Raw genomic sequence first — 26,970 nt, 5'->3', positions numbered from 1 at the left:
GGTTAATGATCTAGCCAAGGGGGTACGCTGCTCACCAGTATGGGCGCATCATAATGGGTCCCACATGAGCGTCCGAATGTAAAACGGCAGCCCGTCCCACAACTGCCAATACATCCAGGGCTAGACGGTGGCTAGATCATTAACCCATAAGCTTACAATACAATGAATAACTTTGTCACTTACCTTCGAAATCAATGAGCTTTTCGCGATCACGAACACTGAAAGAGTGATACTTTTTCCGGATGCAATCATGGGTCATGGAGCGAGGGTCACGCTCACAAAAACTTGCCAGCGCCCTCATGTGTTGGTGACAAAATCACTGACTGCGACGCCCATCTAGGAGAGAAACAATTGAATGCGACGCAGACTTTGAATGCGGAGACATATGTGAGAGAAAAACAATTGAATGCGACGCAGACTTTGAATGCGGAGACATATGTGAGAGAAAAACATTTGATTGCGACGCAGACTTTGAATGCGGAGACATATGTGAGAGAAAAACATTTGATTGCGACGCAGACTTTGAATGCGGAGACATGTGTGAGAGAAAAACATTTGATTGCGACGCAGACTTTGAATGCGGAGACATGTGTGAGAAAAACATTTGATTGCGACGCAGACTTTGAATGCGGAGACATGTGTGAGAGAAAAACATTTGATTGCGACGCAGACTTTGAATGCGGAGACATGTGTGAGAGAAAAACATTTGATTGCGACGCAGACTTTGAATGCGGAGACATGTGTGAGAGAAAAACATTTGATTGCGACGCAGACTTTGAATGCGGAGACATGTGTGAGAGAAAAACATTTGATTGCGACGCAGACTTTGAATGCGGAGACATATGTGAGAGAAAAACATTTGATTGCGACGCAAACTTTGAATGCGGAGACATATGTGAGAGAAAAACAATTGATTGCGACGCAGACTTTGAATGCGGAGACATAAGCTTATGTGAGAGAAAAACATTTGATTGCGACGCAGACTTTGAATGCGGAGAACAGGTAGTTTTGGGCCACCGTAGTCCAGTGTCACAGGATAGTATCTTCAGGATAGTTGACTGTAATAATGTGTATGTACAATTACTCTGTCAATGTCAGAGAGAGAGAGAGAGAGAGAGAGAGAGAGAGAGAGAGAGAGAGAGAGAGAGAGAGAGAGAGAGAGAGAGAAAGAGAGAGAGTAAAGGCGTTGTAGACATTATCATAACCAAATCTTAGCGCAAGCCGCTCTGCAAAGGTATTAACGTGTATTACTAGGTAAGTGTGTCAGTGTTCTAATCGGGTGTCTCACAGATTACGCGATTGCCTCAGGAATGTGTTCATGGTGAGAAAAGACGAAATACTGACTGCATGATCGGTACTGTTATGAATTTTTTTCGATTAAGTTTTGTTTAAGCCTATTCCTGCTTGTGAAATTTGGCATTTGCTTTTCAGACTTGTCCAGAGATTTACAAAAAGAAATTGTCATCCATTGATTTGTACTCATCGTTGAGCCACAATGATAGATACGCCGCAGACGTATGAGGGCGCCATATAATCTCAGCTGACAGCCGTACTACCTTGGATTATTTATAAATTTAGTTGTTGCAAATTGCCATTATTGTTAACCGTTTGTATTATTTTGAAATACATCATTTTGCATCAAAACGATAATCTTCATTTCGATCTTAATTGCTTTAAATAAACGCTAAATTCACCCCTTTTCATTTTTCGACTCATATATTTTGACTTCCGTATGGAATTCTTCATATTTACGGCTTGAGAATATAATTGGAATATCTTTAACTTAGGAACCCATGATGCCTTATCTAGCAGAGGGGGTAGTATCGTATCTAGGAGCGTTTTGTTACAAATTCTAGATGCCAAAGATCTAAGTTTCCATATCGTGGAGTGACTACCAGTGGAGTAAATTGTCTTCGGCCTTGAGAAACTCGTAAACTATATCTCACCATGTAAACTCATGCCACTTAATTATGTACATTTCACCCTGTTAAGTACCTTATTATGGTACGTGATATTGAATGCTTGTTTGTCGGTGATTGAGAACCCATCAGAATACCCGGAATTATGAGATTTTTAGATATTATGATTGTTTCGGAATATTTTGCATCTGAGGGGCTCTGAAAAATTTGCACATTTCCAGATAGTTTAGCCAAAAGACATAAGTAGTTTCTGCATGTTTGCCTGTATTTTGAATCTGTCTAAACAACAAGAAAACATTCCTTGATGAGATATAGTTACAGTAGAGTAGGCCTCGGGGACAGATATTCGGACTGTCAATTGTTACTTACTGGGGGGGGGGCATATTTTAAAGCTCTTAAAAGGAGGGCAGGTCATTTATCAGCTTTATTTAAAGGCAAATTGACCAACTTGATACAATTTCAATGGAGAACAAAGGGCTAACGCCATGTAAATACCGAATGTCAACAAGAAAAAATCCGAAAACCAGGGATTGAGAACTACCCCTTTAAGGTAGGGGGCTACCCATGAATAGGGCAGTATCAGCTAATTCCATTGGTTTACATGTAAAAATGCAAAAAATGCCTTTGCGATATTATCATTTTCTGGAAACATACACATATAAAAATTAGAATTGGAATCATTTTCAAAATTATATTCAAAAAGTAGTGTCACCGTGCTACATTTCAAGATAAAATGCAACATTATGTCTTTCCAAAGTGACATGCAAAAAATATGCTGACTCAGCAGTTTTTCTCAGTTGCTTTTTATAAACATATCATCGTATAACTTCATCAACTGGTCAGCAACACACATTTTTCCTCATACAGAATAACAGTGATTTGTAAAGGAATCTATTCGAACTGCAAACTACTGGAGTAACAATGCTTTAGTCTTAATGAGCTCCCTACAGGGGCTGAAACGCATCTTTAAGCTGTTAAGGTAGTATAATCCTCGAAAGTGAAAGACTTAAACTTTGATCAAACTTTCCTGAATGATACTTTCAATCATTCTCTTACCAAATCAAAACTAAAAATCGGAGGGGGGGTTACAATGCAAAGTTTGGAACTAGCGATACTAATTACCAACATTTTTGACGTTTAAAATTCAAAATGGCCGCCATTCCTGTGTTAACTCTATGAGGAAATTAAATTTTGGATTTTCGAAAAACTAAGCCGATGAAAGTTTTTCTTTCTCCAAGCGCTTTAAAATGAACCCCACAAGTGGTAGATCAGAAAAGAATCGTAGAAATTTGAGAGTCCGACTATCTGTCTCCGAGGTGCGTTCTACCTTAAAACTGCATAAAATCAAAGGGTATGGTATATTTCTATAAGATGTGTCTAAAAAAGCAAGATGGAAAATTACTCTCATTCATCATTTTTCTTGTCTAATCACAGTATGCCTACTTTACGCACAATATTAATATGCAAAAATCAGAAAAATGACAATATTCGCTAACAACATTTATTCGCGTATTTTGCTGAAGAAATAAAAATGACGAAAAAGGAAGTCTGTCTGCAATTGAAAAGCACGGGATAGGGGTACTTTGGAACCCCTAACTCAAAAAACGTAGGACGGTAACCCCTCATTTTTTCTATTTTTGTGATAATAATAAATCAAAGTACAACATATGCAAACATTAATAAAATGACAATAGGACCTGACAAGTTTCAGGCGTGTTCTCTGCTGAAATCATCCAAAATGTGAAAAGCTCGCTCTATGGTTGAAAAAGCATGTAGGGGTACTGCAGTACTACCTAACTATAGGATGGAAAACCCCTTTTTACTGTTTATTTTTGTTCATATAATTGATCAGTCTAGAGCACAACATATGCAAAAGTCAGAAAAACTTCAATATTCCCTAACATATTTTTGGCTTGCTCTTGATTGATACCATCAAATAAGGCACGTTTGTAGTTGAAAAATGCCTTGGGTAGGAGTACTTTGGGACACCTTATTCAAAAATCAAAAAGTAGGGTTGGAACCCCTTTTTCAGTTTATTTTTGTTCAAAAAACTGATCAGAACACATGTAGGCCTACGTCCAAAAATCAGAAAGATGACAAAATTCTCTAACAAGTTTTAGGCATGCTCTTTGCTGAAATCATCGAAAATGACAAAAAAGCCTGTTTATAGAGTACAGAAAGTATGGGGTAGGGATAATTTGGGACCCCTAACTTTAAATGTAAGAAATGACCCCCTTTCTGTATATTTTTTGTTGATATGATTGATCAGAGCAGAGCATATGTATAATTCAGAAGAAAATGCCGAGATGGTCGGGAATGTTGGTCATGAGGTGAAAGGTTACAGAGCAAGGAGGTCAAAGTTTAAGGTAGAATGCGCCTCAGGGGCAGATATATTCGGACTCAAATTTTCACAATATGTTTTTGGTCTACCACTTGTGAGGGCTCATTTTAAAGCTCATGGATTAAATACATTTTTCATAGGCTCATTTTTGTGAAAATATGAAATGTTATTTTTCCTCGCAGCGTTAACACAAGGATAGGGGCTACTTTGATTTTAAAGTATCGTTAGATATTGTGTTTATTTATTTCTCTTTTACTAACGTTTGAACGGCGACCTCTGATGTTTATTCTTGATTTTGAAAGGCAAGTGTTTACTGTCTCCTTGAGGAAAACTGGGGCGAAAGTTTAAGTTTAATTTCAAGGCACGTACAACCTTAATAGTGAGAGATTGAATCGCATCGATTAAGGAAGAAAGCGCCTTGGAGACAGATATTCAGACTCTCCAACTTTGACAATTCTTTTCTGACCTACCACTTGTAGGGAGCTCATTTTGAAGCTCTTGATGTAATAAAAACTTTCACCGTCTTACTTTTTCGAAAACAGAAAATTTTATTTTTCTCCATACAGTTGACACAGGGATGGCGGCCATTTTGAATTTCATATTCCATAAATCTTCGGTAATTTGTTTCTCTAGTACCAAAATTTGCACGGTGACCCTCGATTTTTATTCTTGATTTTGAAAGATTATTGTTGAAAGATTCATTGTTAAAAGTTTGAAGAAAAGTTCAAGTCTTTCACTTTTGAGGCGCATACTACCTTAAGGTAAACAGCGCTCTTCAGGTCAGTGAAATAAAAAGGGCGATATGCCATGGAAAAACTTCACTCTTGAGCATGAGTTACTCGTAGGCCAGATATACCATACTGTTGCAGCCTTTTCACGATTTCACCGAGGAAAATTGACTGACTATTCATACCACAACCACACGATAAGAGTGAAGAATTTTCAACCCACCTTGTTATGTCTGACCACAGCACTAATTCAGCGCCATGCCATACTCTGTATACATAGTTACACTTTTTAAATCACATCGTAGACTGAGAAGCCTGTACCACGTATCGCATCGGACCAAACTTGTACGGGAGTCTCCTGTGAGTCTTGTTCCAGTTTGTTGGGTCAGGCCGAGACGCTAGGTGAATATATCAAGATTTGATTGAAAGGTAATGCCAACTTTAGTTAACATTCTTCTTACAAGTAGAATCGGATTACAATGGATCGCTCCAGGGTTAAGTATTTCGACCGGTTAAAAGATTTTCAAATTAGTGTAATAGACTACTGATAGGTCAAACAAGTAACACCTTCCGGTCTTGTCGCTATACAGAGTCACAATAAAACGTTTTACGTTCTTTAAACTCAAAGTGTATCAAGGACATCTTGCCTTAGCTTTAAGGTACAAAGTCCCTCTTTTTGAGATTTTTTCATGAATTTTGTTTGATATGAAAAGAAGTTTATGTTGTTTGACTTTTTGAAACATGCTGAAATACTGGTCAACTGTGCATAACCTCAACCCTGCTTGTAGCCAGACAAAATTAAACATTCAGTGAAACATTTCACGGTCTGTACCGAAAAATTATCTTCGGCACATGAACGCACACTCTTACACAGAGTTTGAATCTTAGGCAGGCTTTTTTCATGAAATTTTAGTAAGCAGTGCCTTTCATATTTACAATGATAACAGCTTTCAATGTATTCATTTGTCACAGGAAAGCGAGTCGGAAATATCAAAGAATAATCCATTTTGTCTGGAGGTCAAAATCATCTGTTTATTTTGCATTCAGCAAAAGGGTAATTTTTGACACTTTTGCAGTTGTGACTTTATGCGACTTTCCATTTTTTTTATCACGAAAAGGTCAAAAAAGATGACCTCCGTCTCCTGTAATGCTACTGGCATATAGGTCACCCCATTAAGTAGGTCGATGGAATGTAGGTAGCTTGCGCATTTCGTATATTACTCATGTCATTTTTCCCGTCGTCGTGCATATTTTATGTGAAACAGTCTATCTTAACGCCACTTTCTTTAAGAGAAAAAACGAGTAATTCTTACACAAATATGTAGAAGAGTATAGACAAATAAAACATTTGTCAAAGAGTGTGTGTGTGTATGTATATATATATAATATATATATATATATATATATATATATATATATATATATCAAAGGATATAATGAGTTTGTTTTGGCGTCGTACCTGTAGTACAGCTATAGGATGACTACTTAATTTTTAAACAGTGATAGAACACATTACCTTAGTGGACATGCGTACTCTCAACGATGGGCTGAGTGGTCATGCACTGAAATAAATGAGCAAAATTTGTCGCGAAAGCTGTCTGTGTTAAAACTACCATTGAACTCCCCTTACAGTTTGCTTTTTTCGCTCTCTGTCGATCGCTCTATAGCCTCTTTGAAGTCCCTACCCTGAGGTCTCGGTTTTAGGTTAGCAGAGTTCACGCCTAGCGCATGTCAGGAGACCGACCTATCTAACACGAACGTTCACAGGGGAAACCCCTTTGTATGGTAAACAGAATCCTTGAAACCAAATGAAGGATACTTATTTCAGGCAATCTCTGTGTCGCCACATGAAATTTCATACGGTTGATAGGGGATTGGGGCTTATAATAACAACAGGTAATACTAGACGGGGTATGGCGTAAGTTAGTGGTGAAATCTCCATGAATTTTACTTATCACATGAATACACTGATAACCCATATTAAAAGCGGACTGGTTTCATTACATTGATGTCAAGAATGCTCATTTGTGCTGCGTCTGTACAAGAAATTGATCTTGAAGTGGAATTGTACAGCAATTTTTTCCTGACATTTTGTTCTGATGGCGCTCAGGACAAGAATATGATCCACTTGATTGATTTAATATTAAACTTATACGTACATTTAGTCTTAAAAATAATTATGTTCCTTAGCAATTCCCTACCAAGCCACTCCTCAGCCATGATCCACAGAATATTTTACAGCGGACAAAGGAATAAGATAAAACTTTTCAAACACAAAAGTGCTAAGTCCTTCGAAAGCACAAGTGCAATTTATTCAAGCTGGTCATATGAATGACATTTAATAGACAGTGTTAGATCAAACTGTATCACTTTGATTGAGTCGGAGTTGGTAAAGATCCCTACACGACTGAATGTTTGGTCGAAGCTCTCACTACAGACACACTGTCCAGTTGTACGCTCTTACACACATGTGTATTTTGTCTTTTCAACTGCAGTAAGTCAACTCTGGTTCCTTTGTCATGACGGTATTTTTTCAATTTTTTGTTGGCCAATGAAAGTGTTTTTAAATATGCAAAATTTCTCGTCACGGCTTTGCATCCACGATAACCGTGCCATGGTTGGGTGAATTCGTTAATGATTTGGGAACCAAAACAGATGGTCTGTTTACTTCTTTCCTAAATAACATGTACGATGCAAAGTTATATTTGAGTGGTGTATTTTTTTTCGTCTGTAATAGAAGTCGTTTATGGGTGATTTACCTACTATGTGTCCGGAGTCTCTCATATCAGCTAGGCCAAGCTGGGTATAATGGCGTTATTGATCACCATCATGGCTGGCGTTCACTGGACATTCACCGACGGTAGGTCTCGAAAATCATCGCCAGCTTGGTTAGACTCATTATCTCTCAGCCTCTCTAGAGTTATTGCTGTTTCCTTAATGACCGATTAGGGTCTGAGTAATGGTGTTCTTGCCTGGACGCCTGTCTCGCATTCTGTGCGCGTATGACATTGGAGTAATTTCACCCGGTCACATGTACTTTTACGTACGTGACTCGTTACCATGCTCGTTACCATGTTACCGAGTCGTAAATACATTCCTAGTGTGCAAATATTTCAATGTCTAACATTAGCAGTTCAGTTGCGGCCAGTAAGAGAAATGAAAAAATCTTGCTGCAAGCCTTAAAATAAATTCCTTAGATGTTGCAGACAAATGTGGAATTTCAAACACAGTAATTTTGGAGATAATTCAACAACTCCATATTGTAACTCGTCTCTTTAATTTCACAGGTTTCTTTTTTAAGGTACAATGCGCCTCGGGGATAGATATTCGGACTCACAAACCTTTCCAATTCTTTTCTGATCTACCACTTGTGGGGGCTCATTTTGAAGCCCTTGGATAAAGAAAAACTTTCACGGTCTTAGTTTTTTGAAAATCGAAAATTTTATTTTTCTCCATACAGTTAACACAGCGATGGCGTCCATTTTGAATTTCCAATATTACATCGATTAATCTTGGGTAACTTGTTTCTCTACAACTAAAATTTGCATGGTATCCCTGAATTTTGTTCTTGATTTTTGGAAAAGAACAGTTGAAAGATTCATCGACGAATATTTCAGCAAAAGTTTTAGTCTTTCACTTTCGAGGTGCATACTGCCTTAATGAGGATGGATTTGCAACCATTCTGGTCTGATCAATACCGATTAGTCACTCGAAATGGGCAACATGATTTCCTTTACGCGTCAATACCGAATAATCATACCTAAAAAAGTCTGGCCAAGGTGAAATTTTGCTTCTTGTATTCAAAATGAGAGGGTACTTTGTAATGTATGTCTGTTTAAATATATTGTACTCTAATAAAAACAAAGTTTTGTTGTAGCCTATGTCTTATAAATATGGATGTGGTAACTGCTCATGCACCAGCTATCGTGCAACTGGCACGTCAAAAACTTTCCTCTCTCTCTCTCTCTCTCTCTCTCTCTCAGATGAAGCCACTTATTTCCTGTTCCAAAGTAGCCTTAGTAGCAATGCCATCGCACTCATACCCTGGACACTCCTCTGAGACGCCACCGCAGACATTCAAATTGACTCTGCGTGTTAGATGATAGATCTCTACATTTGCGGCAGAATATCTACCGCACTTGGTCAACGCCGTTTTCACGATAAGTGGCAGGGCCGGAGGTTTCTTTTGTTGTGAGGGTGTCATTTTTTACTAAATTATACTTTATTGACAAAGATTATATTTTCAGGCGGGGGGGGGGTGGGTGGGTGGGGGGGGTACGCGTCTTTCACTTTTTCGTTTATACTGTCCCCAAGAAACTTTCTACCATTGTCTTTCAAAAACAACAAGAAGAATCAGGGGCGTTACTGTGCAAATTTAATAGCATGCACAAAACGTAAATAAATGTTCTCGTCGACAAATGTACCACAGTCAAGTGCAAAATTCAGACGTCAACGAGAACATCGGACATTATTACACACAAGCAACGCAGCTATTGTGGACTGAATAAAAACTGTGCATTTCGACTCGATTTTCGGTTCAGAGCCAAAATGTACTCCGCCGGTGGCGGTACATGCCCGCAACATGTACGTGACCACCTGAGACACATCCAAAGTTAAAGGTCTATGTGACTCGTATTGTTTGACATGTTTGAACCGGCAAACAGTACATAGCCAAGGCTACACATTATTTTCCGTGATGATAACTTATAAAGTTAGCGCCCCCAACATGCGGCTGATCAACCTGATCTCAAAGACTGGATTGGTATTTCAAGATTCCCACAGGCAGTAAAATTACAACATGGGAGGAAGAAAATACGTTTGCAGTGCTTTCGAATTAGGCCATTTAAAGAAAATTCTTTGTTTGCCGTCCTTGGAATTCTGAAAAACCTACCAGCCAGCCAGGGGGAAATACCCGAGACAAAAGCACAAGTCTGTTAATATTAGCTCAATTTTCATTTGGCTTCCTTTGGAAAAATAATATTTTTAGTTGTAATTGTGTTAACATTGTTTTTTTTTTCGTAGTGTAGAGGAATATTGACAGCCATATTACCTCCATAGGAAAAGCTTATTCATGGATACTTTGAAAGTAAGTGTCTATATCATAAAATTAATTTTCATTTGCTTTAGAAATTAACCATCAATGAGCAAACTCTCAGTCTAGTGCACTATTGTTTTAATTTTTGTATACAGAATGATTGAAAATATATAGGGAGATAATTTGAAACAAAGTGGAGAGTGAGAACTGACACCCTGTTAGGGAAATCTGAGTCAAATTCTTTTGCACGCTTTTACAAGGAAATGAAAGAGAACGTAAATTGCTTTACTGCCATGCACACAGTCAACATAGAAGATATAAAATGTGGGACATGACACTCAAATGAAAGACATGAATTGTTCAAAGGGGTATGGTATATTTTGTAATCCAAATCAAATCATAAGATCATATATAAATTCAACAATGAGGCAGTCCACAATTGTTAAACCATTGAAGTAAAATATCATTGAAACTCTAAGATAGATGTTCTTTTTTTAAATAATGCCCATAAGGTCTTCTGTTGCTTGTTTGCAGAAACATCAAAGTCGATATCATTGTTCTGATCTTTTTTCTCTGTAAATTACAAACGAGCAATTAAATGCAATCAAAAGTCTACAAGTCATATCTTCTCCAAAGAAAAGGCAAATACTCAATTCTGCACTTCCATCTGGTAATGTTTAAGAAGTTTGCCTTGTTTCGTCTAGTTTTTGAGGTGCTGCAGAATCACCTGGAGTTGAAAGGGTTGTCATATCATATTTAAATTGTCTTCCTTTACTTTTTTGCAGTTTTTAGGATTCCTCAAATTGCTTTCTTCGCTGACTGTTGGCTATGTACGCCTCTTCTGAATGTCTTTGAGCAAATCTCCCCTCCCTGAAGAATCAGGCTTTGGTTCATCCTTTGCGGCATCAGAAAGATCTGGAGGAGGTGGTGCAGGACCACTTGGTGGTGGAGGGGCTGCCCCACCAGATTTAGGCTTTTCTCCTTTACTTGCTGTCTTTTTCTCGGGAGTCTTTGGTGCAGCTCCTTCACCTACAGTTGGCTCTGTTCGCCTCTTCTGAATGTCCTTGAGTAAATCTCCCCTTCCTGAAGAATCCGGCTTTGGTTCAGCCTTTGCAGCATCAGAAAGATCTGGAGGAGGCGTTACAGGACCACTTGGTGGTGGGGAGGAAGGCCGAACGGATTTAGGTTTTACTCCTTTACTTGCTGTCTTTTTCTCTGGAGTTTTAGCTCCAGCTTTTTCACCTACAGTTGGCTCTGTGCGCCTCTTCTGAATGTCTTTGAGTAAATCTCCCCTCCCTGACGATTCAGGCTTTGGTTCATCCTTCGCAGCCTCAGAAAGATCTGGAGGAGGTGGTGCAGGACCACTTGGTGGTGGAGGGGCTGCTTCAACAGATTTAGGCTTTTCTCCTTTACCAGCTGTCTCTTTTTCGGGAGTCTTTGGTGCAGCGCCTTCACCTACAGTTGGCTCTGTTCGCCTCTTCTGAATGTCCTTGAGTAAATCTCCCCTCCCCGAAGAATCCGGCTTTGGTTCAGCCTTTGCAGCATCAGAAAGATCTGGAGGAGGTGTTACAGGACCACTCGGTGGTGGGGAGGAAGGCCGAACAGATTTAGGTTTTACTCCTTTACTTGCTGTCTTTTTCTCTGGAGTTTTGGCTCCAGCTTTTTCACCTACAGTTGGCTCTGTGCGTTTTTTCTGAATGTCTTTGAGTAAATCTCCCCTCCCTGAAGAATCAGGCTTTGGTTCATCCTTCATAGCCTCAGAAAGATCTGGAGGAGGTAGTGCAGGACCACTTGGTGGCGGAGGGGCTGCCCCAACAGATTTAGGCTTTTCTCCTTTACCAGCTGTCTCTTTTTCGGGAGTCTTTGGTGCAGCTCCTTCACCTACAGTTGGCCCTGTGCGCCTCTTCTGAATGTCTTTGAGTAAATCTCCCCTTCCTGAAGAATCAGGCTTTGGTTCATCCTTCGCAGCCTCAGAAAGATCTGGAGGAGGTGGTGCAGGACCACTTGGTGGCGGAGGGGCTGCCCCACCAGATTTAGGCTTTTCTCCTTTACCAGCTGTCTCTTTTTCGGGAGTCTTTGGTGCAGCGCCTTCACCTACAGTTGGCCCTGTGCGCCTCTTCTGAATGTCTTTGAGTAAATCTCCCCTTCCTGAAGATTCCGGCTTTGGCTCTTCCTTCGCAGCCTCAGAAAGATCTGGAGGAGGTGGTGCAGGACCACTTGGTGGTGGAGGGGCTGCCCCAACAGATTTAGGCTTTTCTCCTTTACTTTCTGTCTTAATCTCAGGAGTCTTTGGTGCAGCTTTTTCACCTACAGTTGGCTCTGTGCTTTTTTTCTGAATGTCCTTGAGCAAATCTCCCCTTCCTGAAGATTCCGGCTCTGGTTCAGCCTTTGCAACATCAGAAAGATCTGGAGGCGGTGGTGCAGGACCACTTGGTGGCGGAGGGGCTGCCCCACCAGATTTAGGCTTTTCTCCTTTACTTTCTGTCTTAATCTCAGGAGTCTTTGGTGCAGCTTTTTCACCTACAGTTGGCTCTGTGCTTTTTTTCTGAATGTCCTTGAGCAAATCTCCCCTTCCTGAAGATTCCGGTTTTGGTTCAGCCTTTGCAACACCAGAAAGATCTGGAGGAGGTGGTGCAGGACCACTTGGTGGCGGAGGGGCTGCCCCAACAGATTTAGGCTTTTCTCCTATACTTTCTGTCTTAATCTCAGGAGTCTTTGGTGCAGCTTTTTCACCTACAGTTGGCTCTGTGCGTTTTTTCTGAATGTCTTTGAGCAAATCTCCCCTTCCTGAAGATTCCGGCTTTGGTTCAGCCTTTGCAACATCAGAAAGATCTGGAGGAGGTGGTGCAGGACCACTTGGTGGCGGAGGGGCTGGCCCAACAGATTTAGGCTTTTCTCCTTTACTTTCTGTCTTAATCTCAGGAGTCTTTGGTGCAGCTTTTTCACCTACAGTTGGCTCTGTGCGTTTTTTCTGAATGTCCTTGAGCAAATCTCCCCTTCCTGAAGATTCCGGCTTTGGTTCAGCCTTTGCAACATCAGAAAGATCTGGAGGAGGTGGTGCAGGACCACTTGGTGGTGGAGGGGCTGGACCACTTGGTCCTGGCTTTGTTTGTGTAATTCCTGTCTGTTTATCTGACTCTGTATCTTTTGTTACAGAAGCTGAGTGGTCTATCTTTGGTTGCCCAGATCCAAAATGAGGAGGAGGAGGAGAAGGTGTTGACACGGGTTTTTGAGGTAACGTTGTTGAGGGGCCTGTCCCAATACTTTTATCCATTTCCTTTGCCTTCCTTGATTTTGCCACAGAAATATCTGCTGCATCGGGGGGAGGTTTGATTCTACCAGGAGGGGGCGGGGGTGGTCCTCTCGATTCTGTCTTTGGTTTTGTGAGTGGTTTTGCAATCTGTCCAGGTATGTTTGTGTCTTCCATTTGTATATAAACATCGTTTCTGTAATTCAAAACAAAAAACACAAAATATTTTACCTTTCCAGAGAAGTAACGGTGGATCAATATTACTTTTTCTATTGACGTAAATTAATTTCAAATTAGAGCTTGATAATACTGAATTAGCTTTACTAAGTCAGAATTTAATTAATCCACCGCCTTCACCTCTGGCAAAGTTTTGATTGAAGACATAATCACAAGTTGCTTGCTTTGTCTGCACAATTTTATTCCTATACCCCATGAAATATTGTCAAGATAAACAAAACAACACATTAAATCAGCAGTTGTAATCTATTTTACATTGTGATGCATATATTTTTTTAGACTGTTCAAACAACTGGATGAATAAAATGAAGAAATTAAAATTACGATGGAGGTGGTGGCGGTGGACCAGGCGGAGGAGGAGCATTCCCTGCAGGAGGCGGAGGAGCCCCTTCACCTGGTGGTGGAGGTCCACCTCCACCTGGGGTGGAGGTGGACCTCCACCAGGTGGCGGGGGAGGACCTTCGCCAGGTGGTGGGGGAGGGCCTCCACCAGGAGGAGGGGCATCAGGTGGTGGTTCTGCCGCTGCTGGTTCTGCTGCTGGGCTTTCAGCCTTTTCCGATTTCTTTTTATCAGATTTCCCTTTCTTTTTCTTCTTGTCCTTTTCTTGTCCTTCTCTTTCTTTGCTTTTTCTTTCTCTTTCCTTTCTTTCTCTTTTTTCTCCTTCTTTTTCTTTGCAGCTTTTTCTTTTTGTTTCTTGGATTCCTTTTTCTTTTGCTCTTCTTCTTCTGAATCAGAATCAAGGGACCCTCCTTCTTCGTCACCTGATCCAGTTCTGTAACTGTGAAAGAGATGAAAACATTGTTATTGATGTGATGTGATGTGATGTGATGTGATGTGATGTGATAGGATGGAATGGGATGTGATGGGATGATTTTACATAGCTCATAAGTTCTTCAATGGTAATAGACAAGTGCTAACACCAATCCATTGGGAAGCTAAGAGATGAACTGATTTACACGTGTTTTAATTGCAAAGTGCAGGGTAACTGGCAGGCGTACAACACGTTTTTATTTTTCAAATGTATCTAAGAGTTTAGGTAGAGAGATTATTTTCCAAAGGAATGAATGATTGATTGATTGATTGGTTTATTGATTGGCTATGGATATACCTTCATCATGTTCCCAATTATAGACATGAATCATGATTCCGTCAATCAAAGGTGGAGTACACTTTACTTTTTTTCAGATTCAATGAGTTAAATGTGGAATTCAAATGGACCGCCCTCCAAACAAAGTCACGAACGCAAACTCGCTAAGAAATATATGTACTGACATATGAGGTTTGTACACTTGAATTTGTTGGTACCGCCATCATATGATCTCCCGGGTATACTTAGCATCTAGAATACCACGTATCCATTTTATTCCGAAGTGAAACAACTGCTCGAAAAATACAAATGCTGTCTGGCCACCTAGCACCTAAATTTTAAGTCGGATTGAACATCTTAAAAGCCTGCTTGGCTTTTAAGAAATATGCACGCATTTAGTTTTGACTTCCACGATGCAATGACCACATGTGGGAAACGAAATTTTTGACAGCTCTGCTCTACATGTGTTGGTCATTGTTTCTCTAATTGTGTTCTTCGTTGTATGCATCTGTGTGTGTTTGTGTCTGTACATGTTTGTATTACCTGATACACTGTTTTATGGACACTCCCAGAGCAACAGTCAGCAAGATGACAGGCAACGACACAGGAGCAATAATGGACAGCAGTTGAATATCTAAGAAAAAGGTAAGAAAATAATTGTTTCAGTGATATTACTTGGAATGAAGTAAACGTGTTTCACTCGATAAAATACCTGGACAATGATGTTCAAGCTGTGTTCGAGCTTATAGATATTAATAAATAACTCTTTCTAAACTAAATTTTGTTTCGCAAAACTACAGTGCCGTATCAAAATATGGTGGACAGAAGAGGGGAACCATCCCTATTGTAACAAATAGGTTGGTTACAATGGTTGAATATGTCATGCTTCCTGACAACCGTTGTTAGGTGAGCAAATGATATACATGGGGAAGTTGAATATCGCCGGAAGCCACAAATTAATTGATAATGTATACTGGTAATGTCTGTTGAGTGTAAAGACGATACGCAAAAGAAAAGGAGGAACACAAATAGTTATTGTACTTGGGCCTCAGCCCAAGTACATTTGTTTTCATTCCGTGGGAAAAAACTGTAAGGTATAACCATTTCTGGCTGAGACCAGGGAGGGCAAAATGTATTGGCTTCATCTTTCTTGGCATAATAAATGGCGTAATGATGTTAACTGAATGGAAGTGCTGCTCTCAGCCAGTCTTGAATAAGTGAGATGTGAATATAAATGCTTCTCTATCTGAGTTTTTGCCACAAAATCTTCTGAATATAATCAAAATGTGCATCGAAATGCAACAATTAATGCACCCTCCGTTTCCTAGGCGATGGCACGACCCTTGCTACACCCACTGGACGAGCCAAAGTGGGAGGGGTAATTTCGGTTTGGTCGAACAGGAGGGCTCGAGACCAGAATTAACATTTAAACTTGAAACATGTTTAATCACTGACAAGATGTGGATTAGTGTTAATCAAAGAGAAAGTTTGAAAAGGAAAGGTTTTATATCCCGGACACAATGAAAAACATTACGACTGGAAACTGTACCCCCGGTTGAGAATAGTAATGCCCACAGCGATGGAGAACACTTATCCTTGAGCTGAGAAAACCAGACCATCATTTCGAAATAGAGCTGCAGATTCGAGAAGCTCGTTAAAAATAGCTAGGTACACCCCAAAGGGGTGGTTTCGAGTCTTGAGGGCAAATTTCGCCTCCTTCATTTAGAAATCGTACGTTTGTTTTCCAGGGGAACACATCATTTGACACAAAATTTGCATGAAAAGGGGTCGCCAGTAAGCACGTGGTCAAATCTGGCATAAGAAACAATATGAAATGTTGGGTAAAGCCAGTCCAAAATAAACTGATTTGAACTTTTGTGTTTTGTAATTTATACCACTGCAGTAACATGACTTTTTTTTGACATCATCACACAATGTAATACGTTTTGAAACTGAATACTCCGACGTATTCTGTGTCCCCTTTGCTAAAAAATACGGTATGCCGATTACCATGTAAGGAGATGATGACGTCAAGACAGATTTGTAGTGCGTTTGGTCTTGGATGGTGCACGAAGTTTTGTCGAGGTAGCTTGTGTATTTATTCCTAAATGGGAGATATTAGGGTCGATCTAAAAGAAGGCCGAAAAATGTTATGATACTCTAAGCGAGCTGAACTCCAATGCGAAATGGTTGGATAATTTGGAGGATGTCTAGACTGATCTCGTCTCATTAAGATTATTTGGCAGTCAGTATTGAATTCAACTGCGTCACAAGTTTGCGTCGAACGGTCAACGAACGATATTTTAGAAATCTGGAGACATTGCACATCGCAGTTTTATTTTAGTATTTTATATTTTACAAAAGATGTAAGAAGCAATGATTTTGTTGAAAATTCTGAAAAAAATATAGGAAGATTTGATCGCGAACACATTTTCACTTGGGGGTCAACTAGCCCTGCGTACGATGCTGTGTGTTCCGCTACAGCTAACCGCCCCGCTCACCACAGCCCTGCAAAGACCCGTACGTTGGGTCGGTGACTTCAAATCCATTTTGAAACTTGACGTAAAAAGCCAAATTTAACTGCCGAAATTCAGCGTTCTTGGGCCCAAGTCGTATCCCAGCCTACCTCAGCTACTCGATCGCTTCCAAAAATGACAGTCTTTTATTCACTTCTCGTAAATAACCGTCGATGTCGGCAACTCTCTCGCTGACCCTGCGTACGATGCTGTGTGTTAGCTGTAGCACATAGCATCGTACGCAGGGCTAGGGGTCAACATGGGGTCGCAGCCATGTTGCCTCAAAACTTATTTCTGTCTGCACTCAAAACTCAAAAATGTCGCATATGAACCTGAAAAATCGATGTAATTTTGTCAAACTTCGGCGAAATTTCAGCCTATAGACAAAATTTCATCTAGGTAAGGTAAATAATCCTGAGCTTGAACGTGACAGCTCGCCTTCTCCGGGAAGTCATGCATCCGGCCAGCTGCCCATATGGCCGGGTGCATGAGATTGTTTTCAAGCGACGGCGGCAGACCGTACGGGGCTCTGGATATCTACCGCCGGTGTAGCTGTAATAACTGTTGCGTTGTTTTTAATTACCACGGACGAAGTCCGAGGGGACTTATAGGTTTGGTCATGTCCGTGCGTCCGTCCGTCCGTTCACGCCTAGTACCCAACCCCATACAGATGCACGTCGATTTGTTTCACAATGCTATCAAATTTGGCCGTGTTAGAGGACTTTTTAGTTTACACCTCCATAGACTCCCATGTATAAGGCAGTTCTCCATAGACTCGCATGTATGATGCCAAGAAAAATAAAAATTTAGTTTCTCATTGTATTCATATTGCCTAAAGGATGCAGTGACACAGTTTTTTTGTCCCCACGGATAAAGTCCAGGGGGCTTATAGATTGGCTCATATCCGTCCGTGAGTCCATCAGTGAGTCCATCGGTTCACGCAGATATCTCAGACATTTAGACAAAATATCATGTGACCTTGGTGACCTTTGACCTAAAATATACATTATTGTCCATAACTCAGTAACCACAAGTGCTAAACCTTTCATATTTGGTATGATGGGACACCTTATGACGCCATATATTGTACCTCATTAATTATGTGCATATCTTATTTTGAGCGAGCCAATAGAACTAGAGGTCTGATTTTTGGTATATAGGAATAATTTAGCAATACAATTATTATGACAAAATGTGACGTGACCTCAATGACCTTTGACCTCAAATATATATATTTGTCCACAACTCAGTAACCACAAGTGCTACATCCTTCATATTTGGTATGATAAGACACCTTATGACACCACATATTGTACCTCATTAATTATGCGCATATATAATTTTGAGCGCGTCAATAGAGCTGGAGGTCTGATTTTTGGTATATAGGAATAACTTAGCAATACAATTATTTTGACAAAATGTCACGTGACCTCGATGACCTTTGACCTCAAATATATATATTTGTCCACAACTCAGTAACCACAAGTGCTACACCCTTCATAAATGGTATGATGGGACACCTTATGACACCACATATTGTACCTCATTAATTATGCGCATATCTAATTCTGAGCAAGCCAATAGAGCTGGATGTCCGATTTTTGTATATAGGGATAACTATAGGGTAGAAATCTAAATATGCCCATCTAAATATTAGACATCTACCATCGAGAACAAAAGAAATTTGCTGTAATTTGAATATTTAAGGAGTTTAAGCAATTCCCGCTATAAATAAAGAACCCCTGCCTCAAACTCCACAAAAGTTGCTAGACATATTTTGCCGTTGTCATGCCATTGCTTCGTTTAATAACCAGTTAATCAAATGCCTCATTGACAGGAGGAAATTCAAGACCATATTTGAATAGTAGTATATATTGTCCTCAAAATTACTCTATCACGGCCCAAGTACTCATTGCCTTCAGCAATACTGCCTTGTTATCCTTGGGTTCAGTTCAACGACTGAGAAAACTTGTTCCAGCAAATGCAAAAGAACTAAAAAAGACTTAACGAATATACTTCTTACCGGCTCCGTAAATCTTCTTTGGGTCAAACGGCGTCATATCAACTGCAAGGCAAAAATATCCAGGCATGAGCTAATGCTAATAACCCATGCTGAGCTAACACTAATCTTGGTTAAAGGTATACAGTCACCTGTAATCTAAATATGCCCATATATGGTCAAAGAGTGATATTACTTGGAATGAAGTAAACTTGTTTCACTCGATAAAATACCTAGACAATGATGTTCCTTGGTATTAAAAACGCCCATGTGAGGGCGCTGCTTTTAAAAAGCGGCCACCCGCTTAAAATCTGTCATTGGTTAGATTTGGTTAGATTTTCTCTTTCCATGGTAACTGTGGTAAAATTGGAACAGGTGACAGTATACCTTTAATCAGTTAATACCGATCTATTCCTTTTAGCATTCAGGCAAATGCTAGTAATGCCATCGGTTACTCTCTCAGTCAAGCGTATAGGTTGCAGTGATACCCTTTCTAGAGGTCAATCTGGCGATTTACACAAGTGACTTCAACGTGCAACGGTTGTTTCTCTTAATGTGTAATCAAAAGTTGGATGAAATGAATAGAGTATTAAACTTGATCCCAATGCATAATAAAGTATTTTGCAGAAGACAGAGCCAAAGCACATATATATCAACTATACAAAGCTCATATTGGATTCGTTATCAGAAAGGGATGACCCTGCCTACGCCCACATTGTCAGAAATCGTCGTTACCTTTTAAAAGTATCACATTCGTAATGACCGTGGTGTCTCTGTGCGTCACTCCACATGCATAGATACCGCTATCTTCAGCTTTTACCGACATAATTTCTAAATCTCCATAGTTTATTAGTTTTCTATTACCTGAAATGAAAATAGAAATTTTAATGACAAGGCACTGTAGTTTCGTAAGTATTTGTCTAATATTGCTTGATTACATTGATTTTGTTCGACAAAGTGTGTAGGTAGGGGATCGGAAGGTAGGTCGCTAGAGTATTTATGGAGGTATTAGTCTCGCAAAGGATGTTCCCGTTCGACATATATCTGTTTACCTACCCCTTACTATCTATCTATCTATCTATCTATCTATCTATCTATCTACACAGCTTTACCTGAGTATATTTGTATATAATCTGTGCAATATTGTACAGTCATGTCGTCTTTTGCACAACATCATATCGTCAAATGCAAATTAATTTGGTTTCATAGCAAGCAATCAACTGCAATCGGTATGAAAAGTACAGCGAACGAGCCGGTACACCATGAAACTGTGACTTTACGGGTTGAAACGTGACTAGATACGTGTGTGCTTTAGTTCGATACTGACCTTCGATTGGGAAGAGCTGGTCATTCTTCAACCAATGGACACTGGCATCCCGGTACTGTTTCAGGTACCAGTCAACCAAGCAGTGCAGCTTAGCACCCATGCCTTGACCCACGTGCAGCTCGTGCAACAGCGTGCCGTCTGCGAAAAATTGAAACGTGACAAGTAAGAAAGGATTCCTCGTGCGACAAGAGACGGATCGTCAGCTGGCTTGTCTGATATTCAGTGATAAATGTACGAGAGCTCAGGCTTGGCCACTCTGATTTTCAGTGATCGAATTTGTAAATTTGAAGGAATTGTTGATAAGTTAAATTTCAATTTATCAAAGTTCTAACTATTTGTGTATCACACAAGATTACTATTTAATATCAAGCATACCTCGAACACCCGCTCATGTATTTTTGGTCTCACCCATTCAGTTTTTGTTGAGTCATACAACTTTAAAGTTTGAATAAAAAAGAAAAATGATGCAAAATAACGTTTTAACGTATATTTGCTTGACTTAGTGGTAGGTGTACCTGTACTGCAATATATTTTTATTCTTTTCCTTTAATAATCGAATTTAGACTGTGATGACTCGGCAAAAACTAAATGAGCGAAACCCATAAACATGAGCTCTCTCTCTCTCTCTCTCTCTCTCTCTCTCTCTCTCTCTCTCTCTCTCTCTCTCTCTCTCTCTCAGGTTTGTTTCGTAAACTCAGGAAGTGTCATTACGAAAGGCGTGAAAAGATCGAACTGCTTATCATTGGCATATGATCCAAGTACCCGGTTTTCTAAAATAAAGTGTTTTTTAAGTGTGTTATTGTTATATGGAGCGCTATTAAAGTGTCAGTAAATTCCAAACTGTTGATCGAAGATTTTTTCGATAAAAACTATATTTCACAAATAACTTACCAATACATAACTTGTCAGTATAGCAGGCATCTGCTTCGACGGCGTCACCTGGACAATTGTGTCGCCCCGTCACAGGGTCCATCCCTTGTCGGCACGTTCTTTCCCTTGTGATAACACCCTGCCCGCACGTCACGGAACACTCTGACCACATACTCCATTCCTCCCATCCCCCGGATTCTGAAAGAAGTGAAAAGAAGGTGAAGTTCAGGTGAAAATGTACCAGTACAGGAGCTGTGATGTTAGACTTGGTGACTATTAATTTGAAATCACATTGTTCAAATTCACTGTGTACAGCAGGATTATTAATTAAGGTGACGACTATTTTCAGACGGAAAACGCGTGATGTAGACAAACACATAACACGACTATATCTTTACGACTTAACACCTGTGCCAGTTTTCTCAGGGGGACTTTTAATACCAGCAAAAATATGTTCAATTCGCCCTCCCTGTTGCTTGCTTTTAGTTGATGGTATCTGTATAATGTCACCAGGGGCCTACAAAAGCGAGATAGGTTGTTACAGTATGACATCATGCAAATGAGTTTAGCAAGTTTCTAAAATCCTTGTAGCGAGTCGGTTAATTTTGGTCAAAATCGCATATTAAGGCAGTCCGGGGAACCTCCATTCATCGTCTTTAAACATAGACTTCGACAGCAATACGACTGGACCTTATGGTTGGATGTTGCACTCACCGTGGTGTGAGCCGCCGTATCTGTTGCAGGTAGACGGGGTACAGGATTCAGTTTGCAGGGTCTCCCCGCCGCACTCGTCCTGGTTGACCTTGTCGCACGCTCGCTCTCGACGCCTCGTTTTGGAGACGCAGTCACAATGTGACCATGATGACCAGAGTGTCCACGTGACAACAAGTGCCGCTACATAAAAAGAGATATTCAGAGTGATGAACTTCAGATCTGATAACTTTATGAAGACCTTGTGGTTAAATATGATTTATTTTAGAAGAGTCCAGTCAAGACACGTGCTTGCTTCTTTGGCTTAAGACCTGTCCATCTGTACAGTCTGTTTTAAGTCAATTCATATAGTCTTTCGCGAACCTATTCAAAGTCCAACCTGAATCTACAAAAAGACTAGTACTGTTAGGTGACTTCGTGAACTTGACTTTCACCTTCAAGTATCGGGCATGTGCTTTGAGTATCGATGCTCACTCTCTGACACAGAGTGGACGAAATGATCATGAATTTCAGGTTATAAAGTTTTATTAACGATTACATTGTCAACTATTATATTAACACGACTGGAACTAATTTGGGATAATTGGATGGTGAAGTCGTGCCGGTTTAATTTGCAAATATAAGCTTATCTACTTTTCTTTTTAAATTAAATTCACTTGTTGTTATGGGTAATTTGCAATGTTGCAACATTCAGCTACAGGGCACCTAACACTTTTGAGAAATTACAAAGATATGAAGATCCAATTCCTTAAAATAAGTTTTAATCCCGCTTATTATAGCTTTATCCCAACCAATGAATTTTGTGACGTCACCACCCTCCCATATTACTGCTGATAATCTTTCCGATTATCCAGCATTGTGGCCAAAGGTGTTTTCTACATCTACAAATTCATTTGCTTCGTCAAAATTATAAATTAATAGCAAAATTGTACCCTCCCCAGCCCATAATGGAGTCATTGGACTCACGCAAACTTTGCACTCCATAATGTACTCGGCTTCGCTTCTTACATTATGTCGTGCAAAGTTTGCTTTCGTCCATTATGGGCCGGGAGGTGGTATATTGTTGCTTATAAACACCCGTCACTTTTATCTCCGTGACAGATGGAAAATCGTGCCCACTTTTTATGATTGTTGTCCTTTTTTGGGGTATGTATAGTTCTGTTGAGTGGAGACACAAGTGAGAAAAAAACAGAGATTATGTTTGAAGCTTACATTGTAGGTGTTCGCACTCCTCTGTAAACGGATAACAGCGTTCAACGTTCGTTTCCTCGCCCGGGCAGCTCGAAGCGGTCACTGTTGTGCCGTCTGCAAATATGACTTGGCACTCTCGTAACCTCTGACGCGTTCCCTCCATGCATCCAGCCATGCTGACCGTCGAGCAAGGTGACCATTCACTCCACTCTGTCCAGTCGCCTTCTACATATTTTGGCAGGAGTGAAAAACAAGATTCATGTTAGGGTAGAATGCGCCTCGGGGACAGATATTCAGACTCAAACTTTTACAACACTTTTTTCAGTCTGCCAATTGTGGGGGCTCATTTTGGAACTCATGGAGTAAATGATATTTTCATCGGCTTAATGTTGTGATATATATATATATATATATATATATATATATATATATATATATATATATATATATATATATATCGAAGTATACAGATGTCCTCGAGGGAAATTACAGTGCTCAATGCAAAAAGCAGAGCGTTATAAAAAATAAGCAGATTACTTCAAGTACAAAGTAATGAAATCTATTACTTAAGTTTCATGCATCTTGCATCTCTATCTGAGGATTGCAAGATGCATGAAACTTAAGTAATAGATTTCATTACTTTGTACTTGAAGTAATCTGTTTTATTTATGTATATATATATATATATATATATATATATATATATATATATATATATATATATATATATATATATATATGTTATTTGCATCTCTCGTACAAAATTTTGCACAGTGGCCTCTGATATATTTTTATTCATAATTTCGAAAGGGACCTTTATTTAATGTCTCCTTTGACGAAGTTTAGATCTTTCAATTTCGAGGCTCATACTTCGTAAATTATAGTCGGTCACTGCAAAGTTGCATACTGTACGTCTCTATATGGAAGAGGCGTATATGTCTTCTGTGTTACACAGAAGTTACCGACTTAACACATTTCAAAGTCAAAGAATCATTGATTGATCACAAGGGACTGGTATTGGGTAAGTATTGTCTTGCCAGAAAGTTATCAGTCGATCGCAGTGTCTGACTTGATCAGATATTTTTCACTAACAGCAGCTCAAAGTTAAATAATTTTTGTTCTCAGCCAAAAATATATGAAACATCTCACATTTTGCTGTCCAGTGGCACTCGACATATCACATCAACTCACATCACAGAAACAGTAAACCGTTACGGTACAAGATCTTCAAAATTCAACTGTAAACATCTGTTACTATAACCAACGAGATCAAATCTGTGTAACCATAGTTGGCCGAACCAGTCAGCTATCGTACCAAGGCCAGCGAGAATTTTACAATATGAATGCTTTAGAATGCAACAATTGAGTAAGAAGATGGATGTCATTAAAACGCACATACAATAACCTTACTGCCCTATTACATAATATGATTTTCCCCGCAGAGAGTTGGTAGGTACAATCGCACGCTCACCTCGGCATTCAAAATCGTTGCATGTCTCGGCTTCCATGGCATCTCCCTGGCAGACGTCGCTGATCGTGTCGTCTTGCTTATTCAGACAGTTCCGCTCACGCTGACGTGTACCGCCCTGGCAGGACTGCGAGCACTCCGTCCACTCCGACCAATGGGTCCATTCTGAAGAAGAACCAAGATGTGAGTTTGGTAAATCATTTCATGCCTAGATTGACACTGCCATATTTTTTTTTGTTAAGACAACGGTACATTAATTTTAATGTCCTAAAGTAATAATTAAGCATATTATTACAAAATCCCTTGGGCAATGAAAGAAGTGTACTGCAGTACTCACCGTCGCAAGGGCCCATGTCACAGTCTTCATGCTCTTCAGCCTCCCCGTCACAGTCTGTGGCTTCCGCTCCATCTGACGTCAAGCACGACTTCACTCGCGTTCTCTGGCCGGTGAGACAGAGTACCGAACAGTCTGACCATTCGCCCCATTCTTCCCAGCTGCCTGAAAGTGAAGGAAAAAAACACGATGATTACACATTGTTATCCGTGCAGCTACTGCAAAAACTGGCTAAACCTGTCACATGTAAATGTCGTCCACTCTGAAAATTTACATTTATATATAAAAGTGAAAAGCAGATGATTTCGAGAAATAGGAGAGCGAAATCTGGACCGACTTACTCGGGCACGGTTTACGATCACACGTCCTTTCTTCGATGTCTGACCCTGGACAGCCGGTGGCTGGTTCCGATGTCTTTTTCTCAATGCACTCTCTCGTGCGCACTATAACGGCTTGTCCACAGGTATTCGGGCAAGTCGGCCATTTATCCCATTTCGTCCAGCCTGGCTTTGCTAGGAGGAGGCAAACGACATAGTTATTTGGTAAAGTGCGCTTGTTTTCGCTACGAGACCTCTTTGTCAGTTGCGTTTTCACAGTCGTATATAGTATTAGCGAGGTGTCAATACTTGGCGTGGTCGCACAATAACGTAATAATGATTTCTCTATTTTCTTCTGACATAAGAAGTAGCTTTAAACCAGTCTATGTCGGAGGTAACAGAAATTAACATCCAATTGCCAGGTATATGTTGCGTAGAGTTTATCTGAGGAGGGAAGACTGATTGGACGAGACAAAATTCAAACTGTTAATAGGTCTCAATAATACTATGAACCATATGCAAAATTTTGCCGGAACTTAAAAATACCGGCTACGCTTGACATAGGTCGTTGGAAAACTTGGCGACAATATTCACTCTAGAAATGCGTGTATTCATTACGGGACACAGCTGCGGACTTACGAACAAACATGAACAGACAATCTGGTCACTGAATAGTCTTGCAACGTTAAAACGCGTCAGCAATCTTCCCAGGTGTAGGCCTATAGGGCCCACTACTTATCAATATGCAGATAGGCCTTGAAAACACACGTATTCAATTGCATAGTATTTCGAAATTTCAGCTTTTGAATATTTGAGAAAATTCAAAGTGGCAAAACTATACTAAAGCTTATATAAATTTCTTACCATGGACATCTGAAGCTATCGTCATCAGCGATGTTAATATTATCCAGTACCCGTAATTCATCACAAAAAATGCCTCACTTTCATCGTGACCGTCTTGTCTCCATTGTTCAAATCAAAACAGACAGACTTACTTGGAGATTTTGTGGGTGAGCTCAAATGCGTGTTTTGATAGTACGTTAGACTAGTTTCATGGTAATGCGCGAGCTCGGGTAACGTCTAACGCCCATGGAATACCGCGAGAAATTTAAGAAAAGCGCGCTTTTGAGAATTAGAACTCCTGCGTCTGCGCTTGCGCAATGTGCGTCCCCTTCGCTTTGCGCATAGTGGAACTGTTTGTGCGCAAAACGGCAAAACAAACCGCAACGAATTCGGGACCGACCGTAGGAGCTCGATTAAGGTGGACGTATAGAAAAAAAACAACATAAGGTGGACTATAGAAAAAAATAAAAATGATTTTCTATATAAGGCCAAAGTGACTGTGGTTCCGGTTACCCGACCTACCCTAATTTTTCCCCATCGATCCTAAACATTTTATTAGTCATACGCAAACGTAAAACTGAAAGAGAACAAAAATGTGTGAAATTAAGCGAAAAACACAAAATTAATTTGCGAAAGGTTTAGTGAGATCCATATAATGCTGCATGCTACAAACAAGCAACATGACAGTCATCAATCCCCCTAACATGTAACCAGTTTCATTCAGCGAACACGATCATGGAGAAGAAGAACCTAATGTCGCTTTCTGGCCGCAAATTTTAATGCAGCGTTCTTCAGGA

General features: G+C 40.0%; 2 protein-coding genes across 2 annotated transcripts in view; both read right to left on the bottom strand.

Moving 5' to 3' along the window:
* The window catches only part of LOC139136967 (uncharacterized), a 412,563-nt gene that overhangs the window by 238,095 nt on the left and 147,498 nt on the right, over nt 1-26,970 (bottom strand). The window lies entirely within an intron of this gene.
* Nucleotides 10,850-25,214, bottom strand: LOC139136362 (proteoglycan 4-like). Its single transcript, XM_070704087.1, has 12 exons — nt 25,211-25,214; nt 25,017-25,178; nt 24,683-24,844; nt 23,233-23,436; nt 22,024-22,203; nt 21,331-21,507; nt 20,440-20,577; nt 19,848-19,976; nt 19,137-19,178; nt 15,141-15,231; nt 13,905-14,288; nt 10,850-13,469 (listed from the first exon to the last, which is right to left on the bottom strand). Exons 1-12 carry the CDS (start codon nt 25,212-25,214, stop codon nt 10,850-10,852), a joined length of 4,293 nt encoding a protein of 1,430 aa, XP_070560188.1.

The sequence above is a fragment of the Ptychodera flava genome, chromosome 7 (genome assembly GCF_041260155.1).
Source record: "Ptychodera flava strain L36383 chromosome 7, AS_Pfla_20210202, whole genome shotgun sequence".
Classification (NCBI taxonomy): Eukaryota; Metazoa; Hemichordata; class Enteropneusta; family Ptychoderidae; genus Ptychodera; species Ptychodera flava.
The sequence above is the reverse complement of the archived record's forward strand: the minus strand, read 5'-3'. Positions and strand labels throughout refer to the sequence as shown.

What these genes read in the sequence shown, in the direction of transcription:
- LOC139136362 (XM_070704087.1), bottom strand. An exon ending in ATACGGCGGCTCACACCACG is followed by an intron (nt 21,508 to 22,023) that starts GTGAGTGCAACA and finishes CACTTCTTTCAG; the next exon opens with AATCCGGGGGATGGGAGGAA. An exon ending in CCAGCTCTTCCCAATCGAAG is followed by an intron (nt 19,977 to 20,439) that starts GTCAGTATCGAA and finishes TTTTCATTTCAG; the next exon opens with GTAATAGAAAACTAATAAAC.